Source organism: Typopeltis vanoorti, chromosome 12, assembly GCF_054136105.1.
Source record: "Typopeltis vanoorti isolate ZY-2024b chromosome 12, IOZ_Tvanoo_1.0, whole genome shotgun sequence".
NCBI lineage: Eukaryota > Metazoa > Arthropoda > Arachnida > Uropygi > Thelyphonidae > Typopeltis > Typopeltis vanoorti.
The window spans coordinates 110,444,238-110,471,314 of record NC_143560.1 but is presented as its reverse complement, the minus strand read 5'-3'; the positions used below and the strand labels follow the sequence as shown (position 1 = coordinate 110,471,314).

The window sequence follows — 27,077 nt, the reverse complement described above, 5'->3', positions numbered from 1 at the left end:
TTCTAAGTTCTCATCACTTGCCACAGTATCTCCCATAATGCAAAGCATCTCCTTGCAGACATGTATAATGCTATGCATTAAGGGAAGGGTCACTACCCAGACTAGTTTCAACCTTCATTGAGGTCTCATCAGTGGGAGCCAAACCAAGTGGAGGTGATACCAAGGTGGAAGTAATGGAGAAGTCATATTTACCATTTTGGGAGATACTAAGGCAAGTGATGAGAACATATACCACCTTTACCATGAGTTTCCCCAGTCCTGAAGATACTTCAGGTGCAAACTTTGTTTGCTTACACTTGGATAACGGATTAAACTAAATAATTTATAGTCTAACCAAGTGAAAAAACTTCCAGCATCTATCTCTAATCCAGAGTAATTTAATAATAAGCTGTGACACCTTTTGGCAACTTGTATAGGTAAATATGACTTTCCATTACTTCCACCTTGGTATCACCCTCCACTGGGTCTGGCTCCCACTGATGAGACCTCAATAAAGGTCGAAACCAGTCTAGGTAATGGCCCTTCCCTTAATGCATATTATTATACATGTCTGCAAAGAGATGTGCTTTGCATTATGGGAGATACTAAGGCAAGTGATGAGAACCTATACCACCTTTACCACGAGTTGCCCCAGTCCTGAAGATACTTCAGGTGCAAACTTTGTTTGCTTGCACTGGATAAAGGATTAAACTAAATATATAATTTACATCCTAATATTGTCTTTAAGAACACTCACAAAGCATAATAACAGTTTTAAATTATTATCATTTATAATTATGTGATGCAACTAATTTGTATAGTTTATTATTTTTGCATATATTTTCCAGCTGTTTGCCTGTTCTGCAAGGTTGGGGTGGAGGGGAAGTTTCCAAAAGGGGCAAACTGCCACTTCTAGGAGACCAGCTAACTCATTTTCAGCTATAAAAAAAAAAAAAAAGTCTAAATGGTATCTTACACTCTGCCTCAGCATATTTTCTGCTCCAGATACTACTTCACACATAAGCAACTGTTTATCCTATACAAATTCTGGATACAGCATATTATGAAATTCTTTTCCCATATTTCCAAAGAGTCATAATCTCTCTCTCTCTCTCTCAATAATTCACTTAACTCCACTGTACAGATACTCAATTTATGCTATGCTTATTCTATAAGTACTTCCAAAGCTAATGATTACCTCAAAACTACAAAAAATTACATTGAATAAGTCACCATCTGCTGGTAATCATTATGAAACTGCATTAGAGTATGGTTCCATTTCATATGCCTTACTGCCTCTTTTGTTTGATTGAACAAGTTTACTTTATTGGTACAGTCACACACCCGGCTTACGCGAATCTGGAGTTACGCGGTTTCTTATATGTATGAATTAACGTCCAGCTTCATTCCTCACCACTAGTCGTATCTTCACTTGAAACTTGAAACAAAGGGTACAGTTTCAAGGAGGCAGAGGGTTACAAGTGGGGTCCCACAGGGCTCAGTACTGGGACCTATATTGTTTAACCTTTATATCAGTGACATTGTCAGTGGATTGTAAGGGATTATATTCAGTTGTTTGCGGATGATGCGAAGCTGGAAAGGGTTATTAGTAATAGTGCAGATGTGGTAGCCCTGCAAGAGGATTTGAATAAGCTAGATAGATGGGCAAATGAATGGGGGTTTTGGTTTAATGCAGCAAAATGTAAGGTCTTGAGGTTTGGGAAACATAAATGGGATGCTGCATGCTCTATGGTAGGAGTTATACTGGAGGAAGTAGGGGAGACAAGAGATCTGGGGTTGATGATTGATAGAAACCTGAAATTTAGAGGACATATAGCAAAGGTGGTGAAGGTAACACAGAGGATTGCTGCAATAATGAGAAGGACACTGACCTGCAGAGATAAAAGGGTTAACATTCCGTTGTATAAGACTCTGTTCAGACCACACTTAGACTATTGTTCTGAGATTTGGTCCTAAGGATTTGAAGGGGATAAATTAACTGTGGAAAGGGTACAAAGGCAGATAACAAAGATGGTTTCAGTACTGTACAATGCTAGTTATGAGGATCGGCTGAGAAAATGTGGACTGTAGAGTTTGGTGGATAGAAGGAGAGGTGATATGATTGAGACTTTTAAACTGTTGTATCAGGACTGTACAATGTTGGTTATGAGGATCGGCTGAGAGAATGTGGACTGTAGTTTGGTGGATAGAAGAAGGAGAGGTGATATGATTGAGACTTTTAAACTGTTGAAAGGTGATTACAGGGTTGACACTGGGAAGTTCTTTCGCTTGGCTGAACAGCAGGAAGGAGTGATGACAAGAGGCCATCCCTGGAAGTTACGAAAAGAAACTGTGAGCAAGGTGAGGAGTGGTGTCTTTGCATGGAGGGTGGTTGAAACATGGAATGCATTGCCTGATGGAGTGGTGAGAGTGAGAATGGTCAATGAGTTTAAGGAGTGGTATGATAGACTTTGTGTTTCTTAGGGGGGGACCTCCCCTCAATGAGTCTTGATAGACTGTGTTTCTTAGGAAGGACCTCCCACGATGAGTCTTTTGACTACATGGAGGCCTGGATAATAATAATAATAAACCTCTAAACAAAATGTCCACTTTCCTCAAGCTAATTAATGACAACCAGGAGCTACTCTTCTTCCCAGGTGTATCTACAGTATCCCCTGTCAATGTGGGATCCAGCACTTTGGACAGACCACCATTACCAGAAGAAAAGAACATGAAAAATATATTCAATATGGACAACTAAAAAGTGGACTAGCCCAGCACACCTTGGATGAAGATCATTTTCTGGTGGAAAAAAAAGCAAAGCTACTACAGAGATCCTGTTTCAAATCACAGCAGCTCATTTGCTACAAAAACCTATTGAACTATAACAGAAATGGTGTAACTGTACATAAATTTTGACACACCATCCTATTTGCCTATCAGTGACAATCAACAAACATTGCTGCAGAGAGTACCACTGTTGATTTAGTTGAATTAGACCTTCTGACCAAGCCTTCTGAATCATGCAACGTTGTCACTGCAAAAACCTTATGAGAGCATTTCTGGTTTAATATATCATTTCTTACCCTACTGTTTAGATCTCCAACAATGATTACTTTTGTTTTCTTTATGCAAAATTTTTTATGCAAAATAAATGCTATGAATTACCTATTTCTGTGAATAATAGCATTGAAAGCCAAGCCATCACGCCAGCTATTTGTGAAATCTTTAACTCTCACACCAGGATAACGATCAGTAGTGCGTTGTGCCCACCGTAATAAGGCTTCTTTGGCTGTGATTTTCTCATCCGTGTGATGGGTAATTATATCTGATATCTGCAAATAAATAAAATATTTGAATGTCACAAGAGACCTATATCAATTATATATATCATAAAATACTAATTACATTCCAATTGATGTTTTAGTGATACTTGTGACAGATATGAGACAATATTACACATAGACACAAAGATTAAAACTAAAATTATTTCCAAATATTTCAACCTGAATATTACTAGTCACCATCAGTTGCTGTTAGGCTAACAAATACTAGGCAGAACAAAAGTGTTAACAATGGATTATTTAAAATATGAGCTGGCATAAGGACAATGTGATGTGGAAGAGTTGTAGTAATTATTGATGACTGATTCTCATTAGTCATTAACTTTTTTTTAATAACTATATCTCTCCCTCATTACTACTGTTCCTTATGCCATCACATGGCCCACATGTTTTAAATAATCCATTATTAACAGTAACAATTTGTGTTATTATTTGTTAGCCTAACATCATCACAATATTCATATTCAAGTTAAGATATTTAAAAATGATTAATTTTATTTTAATCCTTGTGTCTATGTGTAATATTTTCTAGTTACATTCTAGAAATTAGAGTATTAGATAATATAGGAAACCTCACTATATTTTGGAAGTTCAAATGTTAAATAATTGAAAGCTCTGCTCTTGAGAGAAAATCAATTCTGGTTTCCAAGAAGTTGTGCAGTAGTTTCATATCTTGAGAACGAAAATCATCTGTCACCTAAAATCTAATATCTACAAATCGAGGCAGTGAACAAAATATAACATGATAGTTATGAATCAGCTGATTAGATTTAGATGTTGAAGGTTTATTTTTCACTTGGTTAGACTATAATAAATTTAGTTTAATCCTTTATTCAAGTGTGAGCAAACAAAGTTTGCGCCTGAAAGTATCTTCAGGACTGGGGTAAGGTGTAACACCTTACTGAAGATACTTTCAGGCGCAAACTTTGTTTGCTCACACTTGGATAAAGGATTAAATTATATTTATTATAGTCTAACCAAGTGAAAAATAAACCTTCAACATCTTTCTTTAAATCCAGAGTAATTTAATAAAAGGGTGACACACCGTTTTGCAACTCCTATAGGTAGAGATGACCGTGCTAACACTTCTGCCTGGTATCTCCACTTGGGTCTGGCTCCCACTGAGGAGACCTCAATAAAGGTCGAAACTAGTCTGGGTAGTTGCCCTTCCCTTAATGCATAACATTATACATATCCAAAAGGAGATGTGTTTTGCATTATGGGAGATACTGAGATAGGAGTGATGTAAGCTTGCTCCACCTTTGCAAGGAGTTACCTTGGTGTTGTACCACCTTACCCCAGTCCTGAAGATACTTTCAGGCGCAAACTTTGTTTGCTCACACTTGGATTAGATTTAATGTCCGTGTGGTTAGCCTAGTGGCTTTGCGCTTCGCAACCATATGCCTGGGGAAGGAGTGTCCTAGGTTCAATTCCCGTCAGCGACGTGAGGAGCTTAAGGATCTTTCTCAGCCATAGCCAAGTTAGCCGGTCTTGGGCGTGGACAGCAGGGTTTTTTCTGCCAGTTTATCTGGTGTTTTTCATCCCGCAAGCAGGCAAACCAGTCTGAGGACACACGGATTACAGTCAGGAATACTGACCCAGCCATAGGTCTGATTCGTCAGCCTATGCTGGTTCCAGAGCCCGGATAAAATTTGGGGGGACTAGATGGTACTGTGAACTCCCGTAAAAAGGGGGAATGCAGTATCATCACACGAAATTTATTTATTAGATTTAATTTGATTTATCCTCATGACTGAACTTTCAAAAATAACCAACTTCATTCAGGATCCAGTTAATTGATTCAACTGTTAATTTTTAAGTTAATTTTTGGTGGGGAATCATGTAACTAACTTCAGTTTATCAACCTGCATATTGCTTTCATACCGTAGTCAGATAACTGATTGATTACTCTGTGTGTGTGTGAGAGAGAGAGACTTGCCATGAGGTTCTCATTTTAAAAAATTCACAGTTGCTAGCAGCAGCAAGACTTTTTCATGTAAATCCACCAAGAATACATGAAGCACCAAAACATCCACATAAACTTCCTGAATGTTTTGCCAAATCAAGTGATTTTGCAAAATGTTTAAGCACAGGTTATTCTTTCTGCTTTGTAATAATTCTGTTCACTTTAAGATATTTAAAAAAAAAATTTTTTAAAACATATAGCAAAAAAAAAAAAAAAAGAATTATACATGTCTGTAAGGATATGTGCTTTGCATTATGGGATACTAAGGAAAGTGATGTGAAGTCATTAGCCTGTACATACAAATTGCCCAGTCGTGAAGTTACTTCATACACAAACTTTGTCTGCTCATACTTGAATAAAGGATTAAACCAAGAATATAATTTCTTGGCATCTTTTATTTATATTATGTTAAATTTAACTCCTTAACAAAGTCAAGTTCTATGAAATCCCTTTCTGTGTCGAGAAATTTCCTCATACGAAAACAGCAGGGAAATTTTAAGCATAAGCTGCAAATATACATGCATACATACCAAACCTATTACATAAAGTGTGGAGAATCTTTTGTTGCATTTATCAATTTCATCAGATCAATGTGGTCATCAGTCACCATTTGGTTCACCTACTGATTAATTTATGTAGTTTTTCCTGCTACCAAGTTAAATGATTCTGAACTGTAGCTGGGGAGTTAATTTCCTTAGAAGCTCTAGTTTTCCCCTTCAGAAGCCTCAAACACAGTAGTATTTACTATTAATTCAGCTGCATAGCTTGTTTATTTATCATATGGCTATAGAGCAGGTTTAATTAAAATTAAAAACAATCTTAAAGAACAGAATATATAAAATATTGCAATATAAATAGAATAAATATAAAAAGAACAGAATATATAAAATATAAAATATTTTATATAAAATATAAAATATTGATCATTACACTGTCACATGGTGGGTCATCATTTGCATTAAATATATGTCCAAATTCACTAGCCACTCAGCTGCCTTCATCAATATATTTACTAGGTCTGATGGGCTGCTAGGGAAGGCTCGTAAGCTTCATTTAATACATAATGAGTCACTGTCTGAACTGATGTTCTGCAGCTGCAAGTCGGAGTTAGAATGATAGCCAAGGAATGTATGCATCATGCACATGTACCTTGTCCAGTTCAAATGTTCACCATGCACAAGGAAGATCAAAGCCAGACAGTCAACTAGTTTGATCCTTTGCAACTTCTTTGTTGAACAGGGTATCCAAATTGTTCCACTCTTCTTTCCAAGAATCAGAAATATTAAATTCTTTGTCGATTAACTGTTCTACAGATTTCGTTCGGGGGGGTCTAAGTCTCCAACATCCTGTCACTTCCAGATCAGTGTGGTTAAGGAGTTGTGGATTGTTCATGATTTTTGTATATTCTCCATGAAAGAATAGCTTCCTGCATAGATGTGGTGGAGCAATGCCGCCCAATACCCTCAAAGTAGTAGGAGCAATTTGATTGTTCTTGTCATGATTCTCATGCTGGTATTGAGTTGGGTATCAACCTTAGAGAGGGGTGTGTGTGTGTGCGCACTGTTCAGCCACACAAGTGTAAAATATTCAGCAAGGATGTAGACCAAGCTGATAGCTGCAGTCCAGAGTGCCTCCACCAGGGCTCCCCAAGATGTGCCAGCAAACTTCTGAATGTTGTTGTTGCAAGATGAAAATTAGCAGCAATTATTGTAAGATACTGACTGAATGTCAGCATCCTGTCCAGTATAACCACCAGATATTTAGGGTTTGGGTTATACTTGAATATTTCATCTCAATTTTGCATTTCTTGTGGGTCTATTTATAACAGAGGTGAAAACAAGACACCTATGTTTTATCTATTTGGCTGCAATTTCGAGTTACTAGAATAGGTACTTAGCATAGCTAGATCTCTTCCTAATATATTCTCTGTTCACTTATCTTGAGTTGCTATTGAGGCCAAGATTTAAGCTGGCTATTTTCCTAGAATCAACCACAGGAGAGGGGATGGAATGCAAATATCCTAACAGTTGTCTGAAATACTCCTAATGAAGAATAGTTGACTTTGTTTGCAAAAGAAGGAACATGAGTCAAAACTAGATAATGGACTGGAAAGCAAAGATTTTCCTATCAAAGGGGAATCAAATAACTATGTTGTCAACAGGAAGATGAAACACCAATTTAAATACCTGTGTTCTGCCTACTTCACACTCTCCTTTCCAGTGATGTCTTGCACTCTGCAAATGCCTCCCCACTTCTCCTTAGCACTTTGCTAAGGAGAAGTAACTGTTTGCTATGCAGCTACTTCTCCTTAGAAGTTTTCATTCACTTTCCACTCAAATTATACAACATTAAAAACAAAAAATACAATAGTATGTTCTCAGGTCAAAGGGAAAATGTTGGGAAGAATGGAGAAAAGAAGAAAATTTCAGAATAAGTTTGGGTGGATAAGAATATGATACTCTATGAGGAGCAGCATGGCTTTGTGAAGGATCAACATGCTTTAATAATCCAAGAACATTTTATAATAGAGTAATAGCTAAGCTGGATAAATGGAATGGCTACACAATCATGCTACTGGATTTTGCAAAGGCATATGACAGGATACCACATGGAACTCCATTACACTAACTGCAACAAATGGGGATGGATATGAAACTGGTGATATCGTTTAAAGAATGGCTTCTGAACAGATATTAAAAGGGGTATATGGAGGAGCAGAATCCAGGAGAAGGTGGGTGACTAGTGGTGTGCCTAAGAGCTTTGTGCTTGGGATCACTGCTGTTTAATTTGTACATAAATGATATAGGAAATAATTTGAAAGGAGATATTCAGTTGTTTGCTGATAATGCAAAGTTGGATGGAGTTATCATTAGTCAAGGTGATGTAGAGAGCTTGCAGAATGATTTAAATAGGCTGACAGTATGGGCAAAAAATAATGGATGTTAATTTAATGTTGAAAAGTGTAAAGTTATGCATTTTAGGATACAAAGATTACAAGCTGTGCACTGCATTGGGGGAACTGTGGAAATTGATTAAGCCAGGGATTTGGGATAGTAGTAGATGGAGAGCTGAAGTTTGAAGGGCATATTGCTAATGTTGCTAGGGTAGCTCACAGGATTACTTGGCTATTGAAGAACAAACTAACAAGCAGAGAAAAGGGAGTTATCCTCTTCATAAAGCCTTGATGACCACATCTGGATTACTGTGCTCAGGTCTGGTCACCTGGGTTTCTTAGAGAAGAGGAAGTGGCAGAGAGGATCTAGAGGCAAGTGACCAAGATAGTTGTTCATTAATAGGCAAAAGAAGGGAAATGTGGTAGAAACATTTAAGTTACTTAAAGGATTTTATAGGATTGATGAGGAGGAAATGTTTCATCACTTAGCTAGTGAGGACAGAACAAGGTCATCCCTCGAAGTTGAGTAAGAGTGTAATTAGCAAGGGCATATGGACTAGATTTTATGCCTAGAGTTTAGTGAATGAATAGAATGGGTTGCCTGAGTCAGTTATGAGTGCTCTCTCTATTAATGGTTTCAAGGAGAGGTATGATACACACTGTATTGATAGTTTCCATCTCCCACAATGAGTCTTAGGACACCATGGAGGTGCCAGTACAACAATAAGTTTATGAAAATGGCAAAAAAAGCTAATTCAGAACTTATGTATAACAATGATTCCTTTTTTTGTGAAGAGATATGGTCCAACAAAATGTCACACAAAGCTTAACATGTATAAATCACGAGATCAAGAAGAGAGAAAAGCAAACTACAAAACGTAAGGGAGAAAAAAATCGAAAATTCAAAGACAGATATTCAAGTCTGAGGTGTATTTCTACAAATCTGGAGAGAAATGTACATATTAAACTTACAAGATTTAGTGAGAGAATAAATATCGATGATATACCTTTTGTCAGTTCAGTATATGGCTTATTCAAATGAGATAAGTGATATTTTACTGTGCAGTTAATAGCGTGCGTGCGTGCGCACATACACACACACACACACACACACACACACACACACACACACACTAATTCATTCTACATACACACAACTGATGACTACAACCAATACTATTGAATCTGGAAAGTGGAAGTGAGTTACAGGGATAGCTGGGTCTGCCAGTTAGCCAGACCATTACAGTCCTCCAAGAAACTTGGGTTTTTAAGGAATTAAAAGACAAATTATACTAGTCTTATAACCTAATCTGCTGTAGTAAAAGAATTCCAGCCATTCCTTAACTAATGATTAGCAGTCATCATCCAGAAAAAAAAAAAAAAAAAAAGAATATTCTCACAGCATTTAGTTTGGTTGCAACTAACACCTGAAGCAACTAATACCACAAGCATAATATATTACTGGTGGAAAAAAAACATGTTTCACAAAGGATAAATGCTGCTGTTTTAACTTAATCATAGCTTTCATCTGTGTTTTTGAAATGTTTTCCAAATTTAAATCTATGTAGTTTTTATCTTCAGCAGATAAGGTAATACTTTCTTCTATATGATAGTCTGGTATATATGGTTTTTAATATACAGTCATCCCACTTAAATAGAATGGGTGAGAAAAGATTAGCAAAACAAGTGTTCTCTGCCAGGTTGGCAGCAAAACGACTCAGAGGAAGACCAAGATATAGGTGGATTGATATGGTACAAAGTGCCTTAGACGATAGAAATATAAGATCTGATAATGTTGGAGTCTTGACAAGTAACAGACTGATTTGGAGGAAAATTGTAGATAGGAAGTTAGTAATGATGTAATTTTTTTTTTCCATGTAGTACTATCATATCCTGTACACCCCTTGAGGGTACATGGCAGGAATTTGATGATGATGAGTCATCCCATGACTTACGTCGGGGTTCCGTTCCATCCAGAAGGACTTAAGTCGATACACTAAATCAATAGAGTTATAGGGATTAGGGACTTAATCGTAATAAGTATACTGTCATTTTAATTTTTAAACCTTATAAAACTGCACTGTGCATTACTGCCACTATAAAACAGGAGAATAATCACCCAAATCTTCCTCCACAATCACATCTTCATTACCTTCCCTATGCGAAGGACCAGACTGCAGCTCTTCTGGTGTAACCTTTTGTTTTTTGATGAAAATGTCTGATGTGCTTTGCTTATTCCTCTTCTTCTTTTCATCATAAATTTCTTTATAGCAAACAAACACATCATTTACTTTCCTTTCTACTAATAAGCAGCATTCAACATTTGGGTCCTGTCTTCAGTCATTTTGAGAACATCGCTAACCGCAGAGAACATTTCTGCAAGACCCTTCACTGTGAATTGTTTAACTACCTCTTCTTGTTTCTCTTTTCCCTCTTCCTTTTCTCGTTCTTCCTCTTTTGCAACATGTTCCACCAGTTCGACCAATTCTTCGTTGGTCTACTCTTCAGGGGCACTTTCTATGAGTTGAACTATGTCATTATCATTCACTTCGAGATTCAGATGGCTTGCTGGGCCCAATATTTCTTCGCTCAATTTACAAATGTCTTCATTTTTTTTTCAATACTTCCAAAATCATGCACAAACCTTTTTAATGTCTTTTTCCATATGCCACTCATACATTAAGAGATCACTTTGTCCCAAGCCACAGCAATATTTTTAATAACATGATAAATATTGAATGCTTTCCAGAATTGCATGAGTCTTCAGTGGCAAAAATGGCTTATGAAGAAATTCTCCACAGATAATAAGCCTTAAACACTGAAAGAACCTACCCTGTTCCATCAGTTGGATCAATGAAGCAGTGTTTGGAGGGAGAAACCTTGATCTTGGGGTGAAGATCGCTGATATCAGGTGGATAACCTGGATCATTAGCTAGAATTAATAAAATTTCAAATTGTACATTTTCTTTCACACAATAGTTTTCCATTTCACTCGAATAACAGTCAATTAAGGCATCCTCAAACCATTTTTGAGTCATCCATGACTTCTTATTGCTCCAATAATGAATTGGAAGAGTTTGCTTCCTAATGTTTTTGAAGGCTCATGGATTTTCATTGTGCAATATCACAAATGGTTTCAGTTTATACCCGGCCACATTACCCCTAACAGTATCGTAATATGGTCTTTAAGAGCTTTGAAACCAGACATATATTTAACTTTTGGTGGATGAATGTCTGCTCTGACATTTTTTTTCCAAAACAAGGTCTCATTCATATAAAATATTTGCTGTGACAATTTTCTCCCATAATAATTTTATCCAATTTCTACACAAATCTCCTTGGCAGGCTTCTCATTGGCACTAGCAGATTCACCATACATTTTCTCATTATGCAGTGCAAAAATCTGCTCGAATCTCATGAATTAACCAGAAGCAGCATTGAATTTGTAGTCGTAATCGGGCCCTGCTTTCTCCTTCAACATGTTGAAGAGACTTAGTGCCTTAGTGGTTATGGTCATAGTGCTAAGGGGATATTGCACTTTTGGTTAAGGTCTTCTATCCATGATGCAAGCAGCTTTTGCATACCAATAGGATCTTGTCATTTCTTCGTTACTATCATCGATTTAATGGAAGCAGATCCTTTCACAGACTAAGATTTTATCCTTATTTTTCAAAATGGCCATCACTGTACAATGAGAACATTCAAAATCATGTGCAATCGCATTGAAGAACTTACCAGCTTCATGTTGCTTTATAATTTGCAACGTTGTTTCAAGATCAATTGCTTGCCTCTTTTTCTGTGATTCTTCACTAGGTTTTTTGATTAGGGCATGTAAGGGGCTATGTTGCACAAAACATCACGAAATATTTAACAATAAACACACAAATAACCTATTTCTCAAACACAAAATCAACAGAGGAAGTTGAAGACGCATGTCAACTGTCAACTGAACTTGCTGCTGAATGTGCTGTTGTCACTGCGCAAGAAGCATTGCTGCTAAATAGAAACCTTTTTACTTTGGCTTGCTCGCATCTTGTTCGAAAATATAGTCAAAAATGCTATTTATTCCCTTATGGGATCACGGACGTATCTTCGAATGGACGTAAGTCGAGGGATGACTATATTAATATCATCAACCTCATCACACAGCTGTAGAGACAAAGGCTGAATTTAGAAGGTCCTCACTGTCACAAGTGCTGTCAAATTACCTTCAACTCATCACACTCTTTAGCAATGCATTCTATTCACCAACCAATCTCCATGAAAAAACCTACATCTTGCTGTCATGTTCATTGACCTGCTCCTGCCACCTTTCTTACCAATGCCAGAGAATGGCATCTTATTCTACCCTTATATCTCTCCATTCTATGAAAATATCTTGTGCATTAATCTGGTACAAAGTCTTCATCAACATAATGTTTCAATTATATCCTTCTTCCTCTATCAACCAAGCTCTGAAAATGGAATTCACCCAATATGACACCAGTATACTTATTCTCTCTTGATTATTTTATACAATATTTCTGTCTCAAAAAGCAGATAGGTGACAAAATCTGCACACAGTAATCCACATGAAACCTAATTAATACCTTGCACAGTGGAATTGTGATCTCTTTACTTCCACATGTTAATATTATCCTCGTTATTGCTATGATTGATTGTGTTGTCCTCAGCAATAAGAGCCCTAAATTTCAGGTCTATCTACTCTCATATCTCCCTCCTGAAAGTTCTAAACTCCTCCAATACATCCCCATTAATAATATACAATGCATCCAATTCTTGCCTTCTAAATTTCAAACCTTACATTTCGACACTGGGCATTTATACCCACATATCTGCACAGCTAGTCCAGTTAAATCCTCCTGTAGAGCCACAACATGCACTTGTTATTGAGATCAATGTTATCAACTTATCAATGTTATTGAGAGAAGTTTAAATAAAATATGAATTTGTTTTCAGATACTGGTAACAAATACATATTGCATTTAAACTTCTCTCAATAATCTTAATGTACAAGTTTATAACAACCCTAAAACAAAATCCTGTAGCACACCATTGATCACTTTCCTCAGAAGCATGCTGCTTACTAATATAAAACTTGTGATATTCACCTCACTAATCTATTATCAAACCCCATCGATCCTAATTTAAATATGAAGTTGCCACATGGTAATCTATCAAAGGCCTTTGCAAATCTAAATATAGTAATGTATATGCATCTCCCCCCTTCCCCCATCCAATACGATCATCATCATCCTGTTGTAACAAGCAAGTGGATGCTATATACCTCTTCTTAAGCCATGCTGACCTTCACTAAGGATCCTACTGTTATCAATCCAGTTCTTGGTTTGATAACAGGATTCAACAACTTCTCACTACCTTTATGAAATGGGACAATTTTATCCTCCTTTGACTCTTTTTGGGTCCTCATTGCAAAACTGCTGTTAAATAATCACATCAAGGCCAGTGAACTTCCTGGAACATTTCCTTAAAACAGCCAGTCATATGTTTTCAAGTTCTATCACCTTAATGTTAAATTTAATTACTTCTTCTTCATATACCTCCTTCTTGGTCATCCCTAGTCCCTCCTTTCCTATTCCCTCAATATCACACTTCAAGAATGAAATACATTGATGAATACTTCGACAGATTCCACATCTTCCACAAATCTCTACCTACCCTTTCCATTTAGTAATATCCTCCCATAATCATTTTTCATCTACTGACCACATGCTGAACAAACTCCTTGAGAATTTTCATGGCCTGTTTGCTATTCTGATCATATGCTGTATTTTGTTTTCCTTATTAACCTTCCTAGCCTGCTGTTTATATTCCTTAAGTAACTAATTATTGCCTTTCACATTGTGCACTGCCTTCATAATGACTTCTTCCAAACTGTGTACTTCATCTAACCACTCATCCATTTTGCATCTGCCCCATGGAAGACATTCAAACATCGTTAAATATTTCTCAACTAGTGTTCAAGAAGAATAGATCTTCTTTCTATTATCTGCTAATTCCTGTTCCTCCACACTTCATTCACTCACATCTCAGGCCGGATACCAATAAGTCCTGTTTCAGAGAGTATTCTCCCCACCACTACCTACATTTTATATCTGTCCACAGAATTAGCACATCCTATAATACCTATTTAAGTTATCAGACTGGTGTGGCACTACCCATCGGCAGAGAAGTAAACCTATTTCCAAGCCCATCTCTAAAAAGGAAAATAAGTCGGCATATACACTATTATCCTATTTCCCTTCAATCACCTAGAAAACAATGGAAACAACATTTAACTTTCTTCACTACCTGAAGATGAACCAATTAATTAGTGTCCATCAACATGGATTCCGCCACTCTAGTTCCAGACTAGATACCCTAGCTACTCAACTTCCACCCATGAACATAAGCTATGAAAAGGTCATTCCAAATCCTTCCATGGATTTGGAGAAACTCATATGGCTACTTTAGGGTATTTGACTGGATCTAGAATAAAGGCTTCCCTACCAAGGTGGCTTTTATGCATATCTTAGAGTCCACTGACTCTCCTTTGTAAATGAATCACTAGTTTCCCTTCTGGTCATTCACTGCACATCATTTTGCATGGTTTCCTCACTTCAGATTTCTCTATCAATGCTAAGACATCCCAGGGCTGTATGCCTTCATTCACAATTGCATTCATTCACCAACACATTGCACATGCACTTTGTGCATCTTTACAAAGTGCATGATGCAACTACAAAGGGCTGTATCTCAAAAATGTAACGTTCCCATGTCTATGTTAAATGGGACCTTAGTTTTGAGATGTAGAATACACCTTTAAGTTTTACAATATGGAATCACCCTGTACATATACAGAAGTTTACAATCTTAATGGATGGAATCATAAATAAAAAAAAAAGTTAATCAAAGCAGCTATTTCTACAGAAACTCTAAATAAAACATTATCTAATTAAATAATCTGTGATAAATCATGTTAACAATTTATCAATAAATCAGCAATTTAAACCAGCAAATTAAATAGTGTTAGCAACAAAAGATCAGGATTAAACACTCTTCAAATAATCAATGGTGTAAATTAAAGATGGCATAAATGACATTTAATTGTATCACAGTAATCTTGGGTTGAAGCTATTAATAATAATTTGGAAGTCAGAACTGCTGAACATTTACTTTTCTGTCATCCATAACTCTGAAGTGGACAAAATCTAACACATAATGTACTTCAGGAAGTAAATGAGATTTGGATCTTGGAGTGATAGTAGATAGTCAACTGAATTTCCAAGGGCACATCATAAGTGCTGCAAAGACTGCAAATTGTATTGCTGCTATAAAAAAAAAGTACATTGGCATGTAGGGATAAGGAAGTGGTGATGCCTCTATATAAGGCACTGATATATATATATATATATATATATATATATATATAGGCAAAGTGATATCAAGACTCTGAAGTATTGGTTACGAAGAGTGTTTGAGAGAATGTGGATTACAGAGGAGTATGACAGAGATCTTCAAGTCAGTTAAGGGATTCTATGAGATTAATACAGAAGAAATTATAAAAAGAAATCATATGATGTTCAGATGGGAAGAATGAGAGGCCATCCTCGGAAGTTGTATAAAGATGTGGTGAAGAAAGGTGTGAGGAGTAGATTTTTTTTTACATGGAGAGTTGTTAGTGAGTGGAATGCATTGTGAATGCAGGTAGTGTCAATAACTTCAAAGTTCATTATGACAGATATGTTGCTGGTTGAGTGGGCCTCCCACGATGAGCCTGTTGACTCCATGGAGGTTACCAAAATAATAATAATCCTAAGAACAGTCAATCAAAATGAAAACAGCTATCATATAAAATTTGTCTTTAACCTACAAATCTTCTCAGAGTGTTTATAATGACATGGTCTGACAATCTCTACTTATTTCTTCTTAGTGCAGTGTCCCTTCACTAAGAAGAAATAAGCAAACAACTAACATACATCAAGAAAAGGGATGGGCAGAGGCAGATCAAGCTGGTGTTGAACCTGGTTGGCTGCTAGGGGGGGGGGGGGGGTCCTAAGCATAGACTTTTCAAAATGTAGATTTCTTCATGATTAAAAAAAAAAAAAAATTGGACTATTCCTATTTCGAATTCATCAGGAGAAAGATCTTTCTCGGTCTTAAAAAGGGCAAAAAACTACCTAAGAATTACAACGTCAGAAGAAAGGTTAAACAGTATGCCGCTATTGTATATGGACCATGAAATATTAAATAACATCAATACTTAGTAAATAACTGATGAATTTGCTAGAGAAAAATTGAGGAAAAAATTTGAATTTTTTACTCCAACTTAAATATATGTCTTTCTTTTTTTTTTCTTAAAATATTTTATTATTTTATTGCAATTTTAATATTTTTTATATATTTTATGCCAGGTGCTATTATAAAGAAAAATTAATTTCAGTGTTTTGAAATAAAAATATTAAATCACATATTATTTGAGTTTAATTTTTTGTTATAGTGAAGCGCTAGTTCTCTTTGTAGCATATGCATATATGAACACTTTTTTCCTTAGGTGCATTGTAAATTTTACTGTCTGGGCCTCCAGCTGGCTTAATCCACAACTGGGGATGGGACAAATATTTTGGCATAATGAAAAAATTTAGCAATTTTTCTTACTATCTAAAGTAGATTGTAATTTACCTCTTTAACTATGTAGCTATGCATTCTTAACATTTCCAAATCAATAATTAAGATGGTAAAAAAATTTTAGAAACTTTCTTCTTTGCCTGCTTAAAAAATTTCACATTAAAAAAAAAATTATCATAACATTGTAGCACCCATCACTAAAAAATATCTCCTATAGTTTTTAATTCCAGTTTGAGAAGTGCTGGAAGCAGAAACAGGATGATTGTGGATCAACGTCTTCATTATACCTGTTTCTTAGAGGAGCAATAAAAAAGGTCCTTACAGATGTAATACCTGTGTGTGATAACACCAGTATGACACAGATGTTACATCTGTATCATACTGATACAGATAAATTGAATAAATTGAAAGGTTTGTTGAAATTACAGATAAAGTAACGAAGGCCATGAGACCAATATATTATGTCTTAATTGCATGTGTTTCTACCTGTTTTATAAGATGAAAAAAACTGGAGTTTGTAAGACAGAAAATTCCACCACATCTACTTGAGACTAGCTAATTTACTTCGCCTGACAAGTCCTTATAAAGGGGAGAGGAATATATATATATATATATATATATGCACACACCTTTTAGATAGATTTGAACCTGGGTCTTTCCAACTGAAAAGCACATGTTGCAACATCCTTGAGATCATGCTAAAGCTGCTACTGTAAAAAGTAAAGCATAATAGGTTTACATAAGATGAGAAAATCCAGATTTTTTGTTTTGCTCCTCTCCCCCATTGTGAACATGATAAGGTTGACTGATGCAAATAAGGAATGACTGTAGCACATGACAAAAACGAATGTCCATATTCACAAGCATGGTTGGCCAAGTGGATAGCTTGTCTACCTCCAACAGGCAGCATGTTCAAATCACACTGCGAGCAATGACGTTGACTAATGCCTTTGGTTGATAGATGCATTTCAATGTGATATGAAACCATTACTACAATGAAATTCATCTGCTTACTGAAGTGGCTTGTAAAAAAGTTTAAACATAAGAATCCAGTTTCAAATTATCCAATCCTTCAGCTCATTCACAGTACTAATATAATACTGTTTACAACTTTCCAAAGGTGACCACATAAAAAACCAACAAGAGACAAAATGAATGAAAAAAATTGGCTAAAAGGAGAAATCATACACCATACAGTTCATTACAGAACTTTGACAACTTGCTTATCCAAATTTTTATTCTAAAAATTCTAAATCATTCTAAATCATTCAGGTTACTTTATGAAATAAAGTAACCTGAATGATTTATATAATCAATGGTCCACATATTGTACTAAGCATATAGGTTCACAACATCTCTTGGAAATGTCATGAAAACTCATATTTAGGAGACAAAATACATAAATATAGATGTTTATATTTACCAGATAAACTGCATCATTTGATGCATAGGTGCGATGCTGAACCTTTGGGGAGAAAACGTTTATATAGCAATGTGTTAATTGGATACTAATATATATATATATATATATATATATACATACACACACACATGTACATACGTGCATGTGTGTGTGTGTGCGCACGCACAGATATTTTTTAAATGTTTTTCATAATTTGTTTTGCTTGTGGTTGGCAATTACATTAATAAGCCTTCCTATTTAACTCTATACATCATCAAGTAAACCACTAATCTAATAAGGATTAGATTAGTGTTTTTTTTTTAATCTACTGATTTCTTTTATATACCGGTTATTTCATAAAAGTAATCCACGGATAAAAAAGCAATATAAGTAAAGCAATTTTAATTAATTTAATTTAATTTAATTTTTATAAAAAAATTTTTAATAGTTTCTGGGCTGGTACAATTAACTAATTTAAGGTGTGGTGCAGTCTTGTAATTGTGTGGGATTCGTCAGAAAAAGTCTCCACTCAATGAAGGTTCACTAATAATCAATCCATTCAATGATTATTATAGTCAAAACTTGCGAAAAGTTCTTAGTTCCTTTTTTGAAGTAAGCCACTGTTGCTGCTTACTTCAAGCAACCAATGCAATCTTTATTTTATTAAATGAAATACCTTTCTTTACTAGAAAGCCATGTTCTTTCATACGTGAAATGCCTTGCAGAGTACAATATGAATCCATTACTTTTATAACACCTACCTTCTGTTTCTTTCTTTGCTCTTCTTTATTCTTTTCGAAAACTCTTTTATACATATCCGCATCTGTAGTTGTACTACTAGTACGGTGGGGAATTGCTCGCATTTGAGTACCCTGATCACGATTACTTCGATCAAACTTTTCTTGATGCTGCGTGCTGACTGAACGGGTTTGAGGTTCAAGAGCCGGCTGAGAGGAAACCATGCTTTCGGTAACTGCTTTGTGTTCACCACGGGTTAAAGTTGTCGTTTTTCGTATAATCCGAGAAGTGTGGACAGTGCGTAATCCGCTACGATTGTGTGCAGTACGGTACACTTCACGAGATTCTTGGGAAGCAGAAGCCATCTGGGCACGGGTGTGGTAGACCGCCTGTACGAGCGGCTCATCTGGTTCCACCTGATCGCCTGGATCCGGCATATTGTCAACGTCATCTCCTTCACGTGCTCCTTTAACAAAAAGCCGAGCGCCCCGCACAAAAGAATACATGTCGAATGCAATCTAATTCATATCCAACAACACAAGTATGATTACTGGATGGTGTTGGTTAAGCGCTGCTAAACACTGTGAAACTACACTACGATCATCTGCCGGTTACGGGACTTCGGCATCAACTGCTTACCGGAGCGAGGACACTGCTGCCACGTCCCATCAAAGTGCATTTGCTGACATCACTGGCGTTCTTAAATATGCACACCGCCCTTGCCATTCTCGGACTGGCCAGACTGGTTTCTAGCTTGAAGTGCATGGTGGCACAAATTCTCCCCAGCTCACCTGTAAAGGCGGGCAACGTAAGAGAAGGCTCGTATAAATCCCACGCAACACGAACTGCTCCTGTAGCTGAATGACGCCACTGAAAGTGAGAGGTGTGAGGTGATTGGGCTATCTCAATACAAACAAATAACAAAGTTCATGTAAACGCTGCCAAGAGCCTTTTTATTAATAAAAATCTCAAAAGATCGCTGCTAAACAGTAAGCCTATATGAATTAATATCGGTTCCATTTTATTGCGCTTAACAAAATATTACTCAGCAAACAGAATTCAGCAGCAGCATATTACACTTCTATCATACACATTTGCCCCGCCGTTCCAAAACAACATGCATACCGAATCACCTGCCAGAAAGCTATTACGGAGGTTGAAGCCACAAAAATGTAAACTGCAGCACACTCAGGGTCAAAGACATGCGCCCTTTTCTTACATTCGAGGTTACGCTAATTGTCTCAAGTTAAAATTGGAAGTTTTCCTAGCAGCAACATAACACTAACTATTCACATTTGCCGCTTGTAACAGTGTATAGCACTCAAACAAGAGGAAACAAAATGTGAAATGCCTGCCATCTACTGGCATTCTAACAAACTACCTGTATCACAAAAAAAGATATCGTGAGTAGATCCAGAAAAAAATAAAATAAATAAAAACCTTTGGCCGATGATATGATATTTTCAACTCAACATCGCTCACACATTTTTCTATTCAAAGCTGCTTTCAATGATTTTTGGTGCCCACCAAACTGGATTAATTATGAACAGCTTTCTTGCCAAATTAGTCTTGGAAAAGATTCTATTTGAAGTTACCAATTGTCCCTTTCATGTCTCATAAAATAGGACAGTTGGCAACTCTCAATACAACACAAATTATGCCTCGAAATCAGGCACCACTACAGTACAGATATCTGAATCAACGATTTCGTATACAGAATTAACACATTACACTGAGGAATAAAACAGTGATGCAAAAAAAAAAAAAGAAAGAAAGAAAAGTACTATGCTCAGAGAAGCAAACAAAGAAACAAAAAGGATTTAGGTAAGAGCTAAACGGGTATTTCTGACACACACACACGGCGCAACAAAATTGTCTAGCAAATAATAAGTAGTACTAAAACTATTTTTTTCCCTTTCTGGAATCCCCTCCCCCATTCAAGTGACATCTCCTGTCTAGGAGGTTGACTACCATGATGTGACTCATGGTTAACTACGGATGTTACGACATGTGGTGAGGACCTTATCTCTTCCACATATTGTCGTAAGTATTCGTGACTGTAAATCCGTGTGTGTTCACGGAGTCGGTTTGCCTGTTCTAGGGGACGAAAAACCCGAGTTTCCGGATGAGAGGAAAAAAAAAAAAAAAAACTACCCCGTATGAGGCCAGCTAACTCACCTTTAGTCGAAAGAGACCAAATAATGGATGCAGACGTAGTGGACGAGAATCGAACCCAGGTCTTTCCAACCAAAGGGCTTCGTCTATACCGACTGAGCTATGGAGGCTCTCTTTCTGGAATATTTACGTAATATGCAAGCAGCCAAAAAAAATTTTAAAAAAAAATAATAAAATTTTCCCCTCGTTCATAAAGCCTAGATAGAGCTTTAAATTAATTAGTACATTCACTTTCTGCAATTTTTGTAATCTTCAGATCTAACCAAAATATTTTATCCCTCCATAAACAACAACAGTGATATAGGGCTGAAAAAAAGTAAAAACGCACAGTTCACATCCATCCATTGCATTTGACATCAAGAGATGCAGTGTGGTCACTCAGCTGCTCAGTGATTGCCACACACCAGTCCACACCACGTGGTCCTGTTGTATGCTTTTCTGGAGGCTTCAACTCTGAAGATCAGTCACTTCAGACACACCATCCATCCATCCCAATGACGGTCCCCCCCCTTCCTCTTTTTCCCAGAACATTACCTTATATTACTGTTTTGAGAAGTCCTCCTTCCATCCTTTCAATGTGACCATAGTATTTCAACTTTTATTTCTCAACAGTTCACATGTGGCATTAATAATATGCTTTTAGGCTGCCAATATTTAGGGGGAGTAATTGTGCACAAAAATATTCCCAGACGTATTCCAGAACTTTTTTTTTTTTTACAAACGAAAAAAACTTAATATAAATACATATCCAGTGTACCGACGATTGCATAGTTGCTTTAGGATTTTTTTTTTTTTGTATTATAATTATAAACAGTCGAAATACTCTGTAACCCAGCCGTTCAGAATCGCTGATTATAACTTCGAGAGCCTCAAAACAAACATATTTTCGGGCAAAGAAGCAGTTCTAGTGTACATTGTGTTTTTGAATAATCATATGTGTAACCTATGAGCAACAGCTCGTCCAGATTACGATATACGAATAAAGTAACAACATAATAAAATCACAGGAGACATGTACTAATATGTACAGAAAAAAGTTGCATAATATTAATTAGTTTTGCAACAAAATAAAACAAAGTAGTTAAATAGGTTTTTTTTTTACATTTTATACATGAAACTGGATCTTTGAATAAATACAAATAAGCTAAAACCAGTCACTTATACAATTATTTTGAACAGAGCTTTCTCATTTCTGTGGGAAAATAAACATTCTTTCATTAGAGTTTTGTATTTGTACTTGAAACTGTGTTCATAATATTGATTGTGAGGGTATTTTTTAAACTTTTACACTTTATCTCTAATTTTTATGTAGCTTTTGATTTTCGGTGTAATCCAGAGCTTAGTTTCTTTCATTTTATCTATTATTTTAACACTGATTCAGTCTTGTATTTTTCTGTTTAATATTTCAATAAATTTATGAAAATACGCATTATGAATATTTGTTTCCGTCGTTATCTCTTCCCAAGAGACAGTACTCAAGTTATGTTTCAATACTCTTGTATTTAATTTTTGTAAGGGATGTTTTTGGTTGTACACTATCCGTGCTGCCTGCAAATGCACTTTAATACCGATTGTAAAGTGATCCGCGAGAGGTTTCTATTTAAAGTTCTCCCGAATACATGATCTAGGCAAGATCCACCACCATTGAATTCTCTCGTGGGGGTATTAATATAATGTTCGAGTCCATGCATGGCAAAGAGATCTAGATAATCTTTTGAGGAGCCGCTATTCTTCAGCAAGTCAATAATTCATATCCCCAATTATAAGAACATTGTCACTTCTGATCTCGTCTAGCTACACTCGAGTTTTTGCATAAAGTTGGACTTTGGGTAGCAACGCAAGTGAATAAGAGCGATCAGTAAGGAGCATATATATATATATATATATATATATATATATATATTGCGCGTATACACATACATACATAAGCACACACAGTGGCCAAATCTACCATGACAAGCGGCTGATGACACATGACAGGCACCTATAAGTAGAACACTGTTGGATTCATACTGGCTGCCCTGCTGGAATGAACATGTAACTGTGCCTGGTAGCTAAGCAGGACCGGCCTTCTCTATAAAAGGAGCCCGGGTGCAAGAAACCTTTTGGGGCTCTAAAATATTTTTGAAAGGTAAAAATTAAAGGATTCAAAATAAACGTATTGTAAAACCTCTTACTTGCAAATGATTTTGGCACAGGAAAACAAAACAAAAAAAAAACATTCGAAATATAATACGTTTCCGCAAATGTGTACCGACTGTGCCCACTCGATCGTAGGACCCGGGTGCATTGCACCCCCCGAGATGGTCGGCCCTGCAGCTAAGTCACTATTATCATGAGACCAAAAACCGCATCGACAACATTATCAAACATGTTCAGAAGAGACCTGAAGCACGATATGAAGGTCGGCAACTGTTTAAGTACTACAGGAAGTGCCTGCATAAATGAACTGAATACAGCAAGCAGTCTTAGATCTCCATCTTTTAGCATGCCTACAGTTAATATTAATTCAGAGGAAACAAATTAAATCGTTTCAAAATAACAATTTCATATAAACGATGAGTCCACTAGTGATATTTTGGGTATAAAACTCAAGATAATCATGTCAAAAACAAGTGTAATAACAGGCTTGCTTTATTCATATCTTTTCATTAAATGAATGTTGATATCAAGAAGGTGATAAATAACTTCCACAATAATTCCTACTCCAAAAGATAAATGCAAGTCTTGAACATTAAAAACATCGCAGTGATCGCAAGGGGGGGGGGTATTATGTTGTTGATGGTGATATCTTCAGACTGCAGAACACAAAAATATACAGGGGATATGAAATAAGAAGTGATCACTATTAGTTACCAGCAGTATAAAACTGAGTATCACATTAAAATTAATGTACAAAAGTTTTGGAAATATCAGTAAGAGTTTTGAGAAGTGGACTGCAGAGTCAAATATACAAACATTATTGAGGGGTGGGGGGGGAAGAGTCTGGAAACAGGAGCCAAATCTCCAAGTTGCATGGCAAAGAAAGGCTTCACGATGGAACTCAAAAGTTAAATGGCAAGAATATAGAAGTAAACGGTGGATTGGGTGGTATGGAGACTCCTCCTGCGCTGTTTTTTGATAATAAGGATTCCGAAAGTGACAAAATGTTTTGCAAATTACTGAAAAGTTAAAATATTGAGGAAAGAATACTCTAAAAAGAATAATCAGGTAATAATGGTGACATAAAAGCGAAGATAAGGACCTTCTGAAAGTACGGAGTAATTACGAGAACTTTGAAAAATTCTTAAACCAGATGGGGTAACGAGCGCATTGATAGAAAATATCGAAAGGAACATGATTGCAGCGTTTCAGATAGAAAAACGCTAAGAAATATGAAATAATAAATATAAATGCTCACATATATATAAGTCTAAAAGCATTACGGTGGTAACTTAAATACATAATTCAGAAGGTCTAATTTCGGATGAATCAACTAGAGCTCTCAGAGTACCCATCTTTGAAAAAGGGAAATAGAATGTGAGATTACAAAGGAATTTCCGTAGTGAGTGATCCGGCTAAGATTTATGCAATATAATTGAGAAGCAGCTAAGACAAAATGTAGAAAGAAACTTGAGGAAGAACGAAGTAGTTTTAGGCCAAATAATGAATCTCAGAACCAAATTTTTACTTTAATGCAAATGATAGAGAAATCATGGAAATCAAAGATTTAAGTTTTGCAGACCAGGAAATAACATATGATAAGACACCAAGAAAAAGTTGTTCAAACCTACAATTATATGATGTAAATCAGATGTTACAGAGCGCAATATATATCCTCTACTAAAGTTCTAACTCAGCAACTATAACTGAATGAAATACAGGAAGGTTTGGTGTAAAATTAGGTAATACTGGTATATACTATCTCTATTGTTATTCTTCCTCTACATCGATTATTATTTTATGAAGGAAAGTGGCATTAAACCCAATATCCAAATCGTAGATATTAAACTCAACTCTTAACTGCACTGCTTGGGAAGAAGTTAACGGACACCCCTATGGGCAAGGTGCATTGTGCCATGTAACGAGTCAAGTGTTTTTTTAGCCGGTATAACTGGAGGAATATGATGCTCCCAAGTCGAGTGGGGAACTGACGGAGTTTGAAAGAGGAGTTGTGATAGGATGCCATGTTGCAGGACTAGCTGTTCGGTAAATTGTTGAAAAATTGGGCAATCCCAGGTGAATAATCAGTGACACCATACTGAGATGGAAGTGAAGGGAGTCAACTGCAAGTGCCACCCGCAGTGAACAACTCACCACACTCAGTGAACGAGATCGTAGGGTGCTACGAAGGATATGTAAAAACCGCCATTCGGCGGCCGACATCTGAAGATGTAGTTTCGGGCATCGACTGGAACACGAATCTACACAAAAACATTCAAAACCGAGGCTCACAAAATGAATTTCAGTGGTAGGATAGCAATATGCAAACCCCACATTACCTGAACCAACATGCAGCGTCGTCTTCAGTGGTTACAAAGTGCGTGTACAGTGGGACGTGGAGGCATGGAAAGCTGTATTATGGAGCGACGATTCACGCTACACTCTCTACCGAGCAAATGGACCGGTGTGACGGATGCCCGGTGAACGTTTTTTACCAGAGTTCGTAACCCCAACTATAAAATTTGGAGTGGCGGTGTGATGGTCCTAGTTTGGCCTTGGACCTCTGTTTGTGGTGCCGAACATTTAACACCGAGAGACATCTGAACGTTCCGGATGATGCAAAGCTTCCTACTTTGTGGCATTTCTACAGAAATGCTTATTGTCTCTTTCAGTAAGACAGTGCACATGTCATAAGGCTGCTGCTGAAACTGCGTGGTATGTAGACGTCCGTTCCACAACAGTCCAGGAACTCATGACATGTCTATAGGAATAATGGTCCAAAATTCCCACTGAGTGCTATCGTACGCTTGGGGAAAGTATGTTCCGTTGGATTGCTGCGGTCCTCGCAGCGAAAGGAGGTCCTACATCGTATTAAGGTGGGCGCCATGGCTGTTTGTTACTCGAACTATGGTATTCGTTGACTTCTTTCCAAGCAGTGTATACTAGTTGATCTAGGTGGACTGATGCAGTCAGTAATACTTTGGAAGAGAGAAACGTAAAACCATACATTACTGAAGACTTGACAATAACAGAAATTTGGAAAACAGTTACTGATAGCAAGCCTAGTAATAATGCAAACGTAGTTACTTATCCCAATGCCTTAGTATTCTGTATATCTCTTGATTGAGGACACATATCAGGTAATAATAACGAAATTAATGTAGCTTTAAATAGCACACACACACTTTAAGATTTAAAGGGAAAAAAAATTAAAGGAACAAGTTTTGTAATAAAGAATCGGTGTTAAAAATATTTTCCTATTTCGAAAGGAACTCTTATTGAGAAATATTAGAATGTAATTTACTTATTCTCTGAATTTAAGAGATGCTGCACGAAATAAAAATATAAATAAAATAAAATAAAAAATGTTAAAGTATGTATATATATATTATTATTATTCGTGAAACCTCGAAGGGGTCCAAAGACTCATCGCGGGAGAACACCTACTATACAACTGTCTCCACCACTACACGAATCTCTACTACCAATCATCTCCATCAACGCCATCTACCGCCCATCACCACCACAACTAGTATTTTTGTCTGTAAATTGCGTGTGTTCTGAAGAGTCGATTTGTCTGTATGCGGGATGAAAAACTAGTTTCCGGGAGAAAAAACCCTGCTACCTCCGTATGAGATCGGCTAACTCACCTTCGATTGAAAAATTGATTGTTTGTATATATATATACACATACATACACTATATTATTTATGTATATACATAAATATACACCTTTTTTATTTCCCTAAAAACAGGCAGAACTTTTTATTTACTTGCATTTTTATTTTATTTATTTAGTTATTTATTTTG

The 27,077-nt window shown here is 36.5% G+C and overlaps 1 protein-coding gene across 1 annotated transcript in view; it reads right to left on the bottom strand.

Moving 5' to 3' along the window:
* The window catches only part of shot (dystonin-like protein short stop), a 1,304,552-nt gene that overhangs the window by 1,131,937 nt on the left and 145,538 nt on the right, over window positions 1-27,077 (bottom strand). Inside the window, exon 6 of the mRNA XM_090402172.1 lies at window positions 3,148-3,314. Coding sequence (XP_090258298.1) covers window positions 3,148-3,314 — 167 coding nt within the window. The remainder of the gene's footprint in view (window positions 1-3,147; window positions 3,315-27,077) is intronic.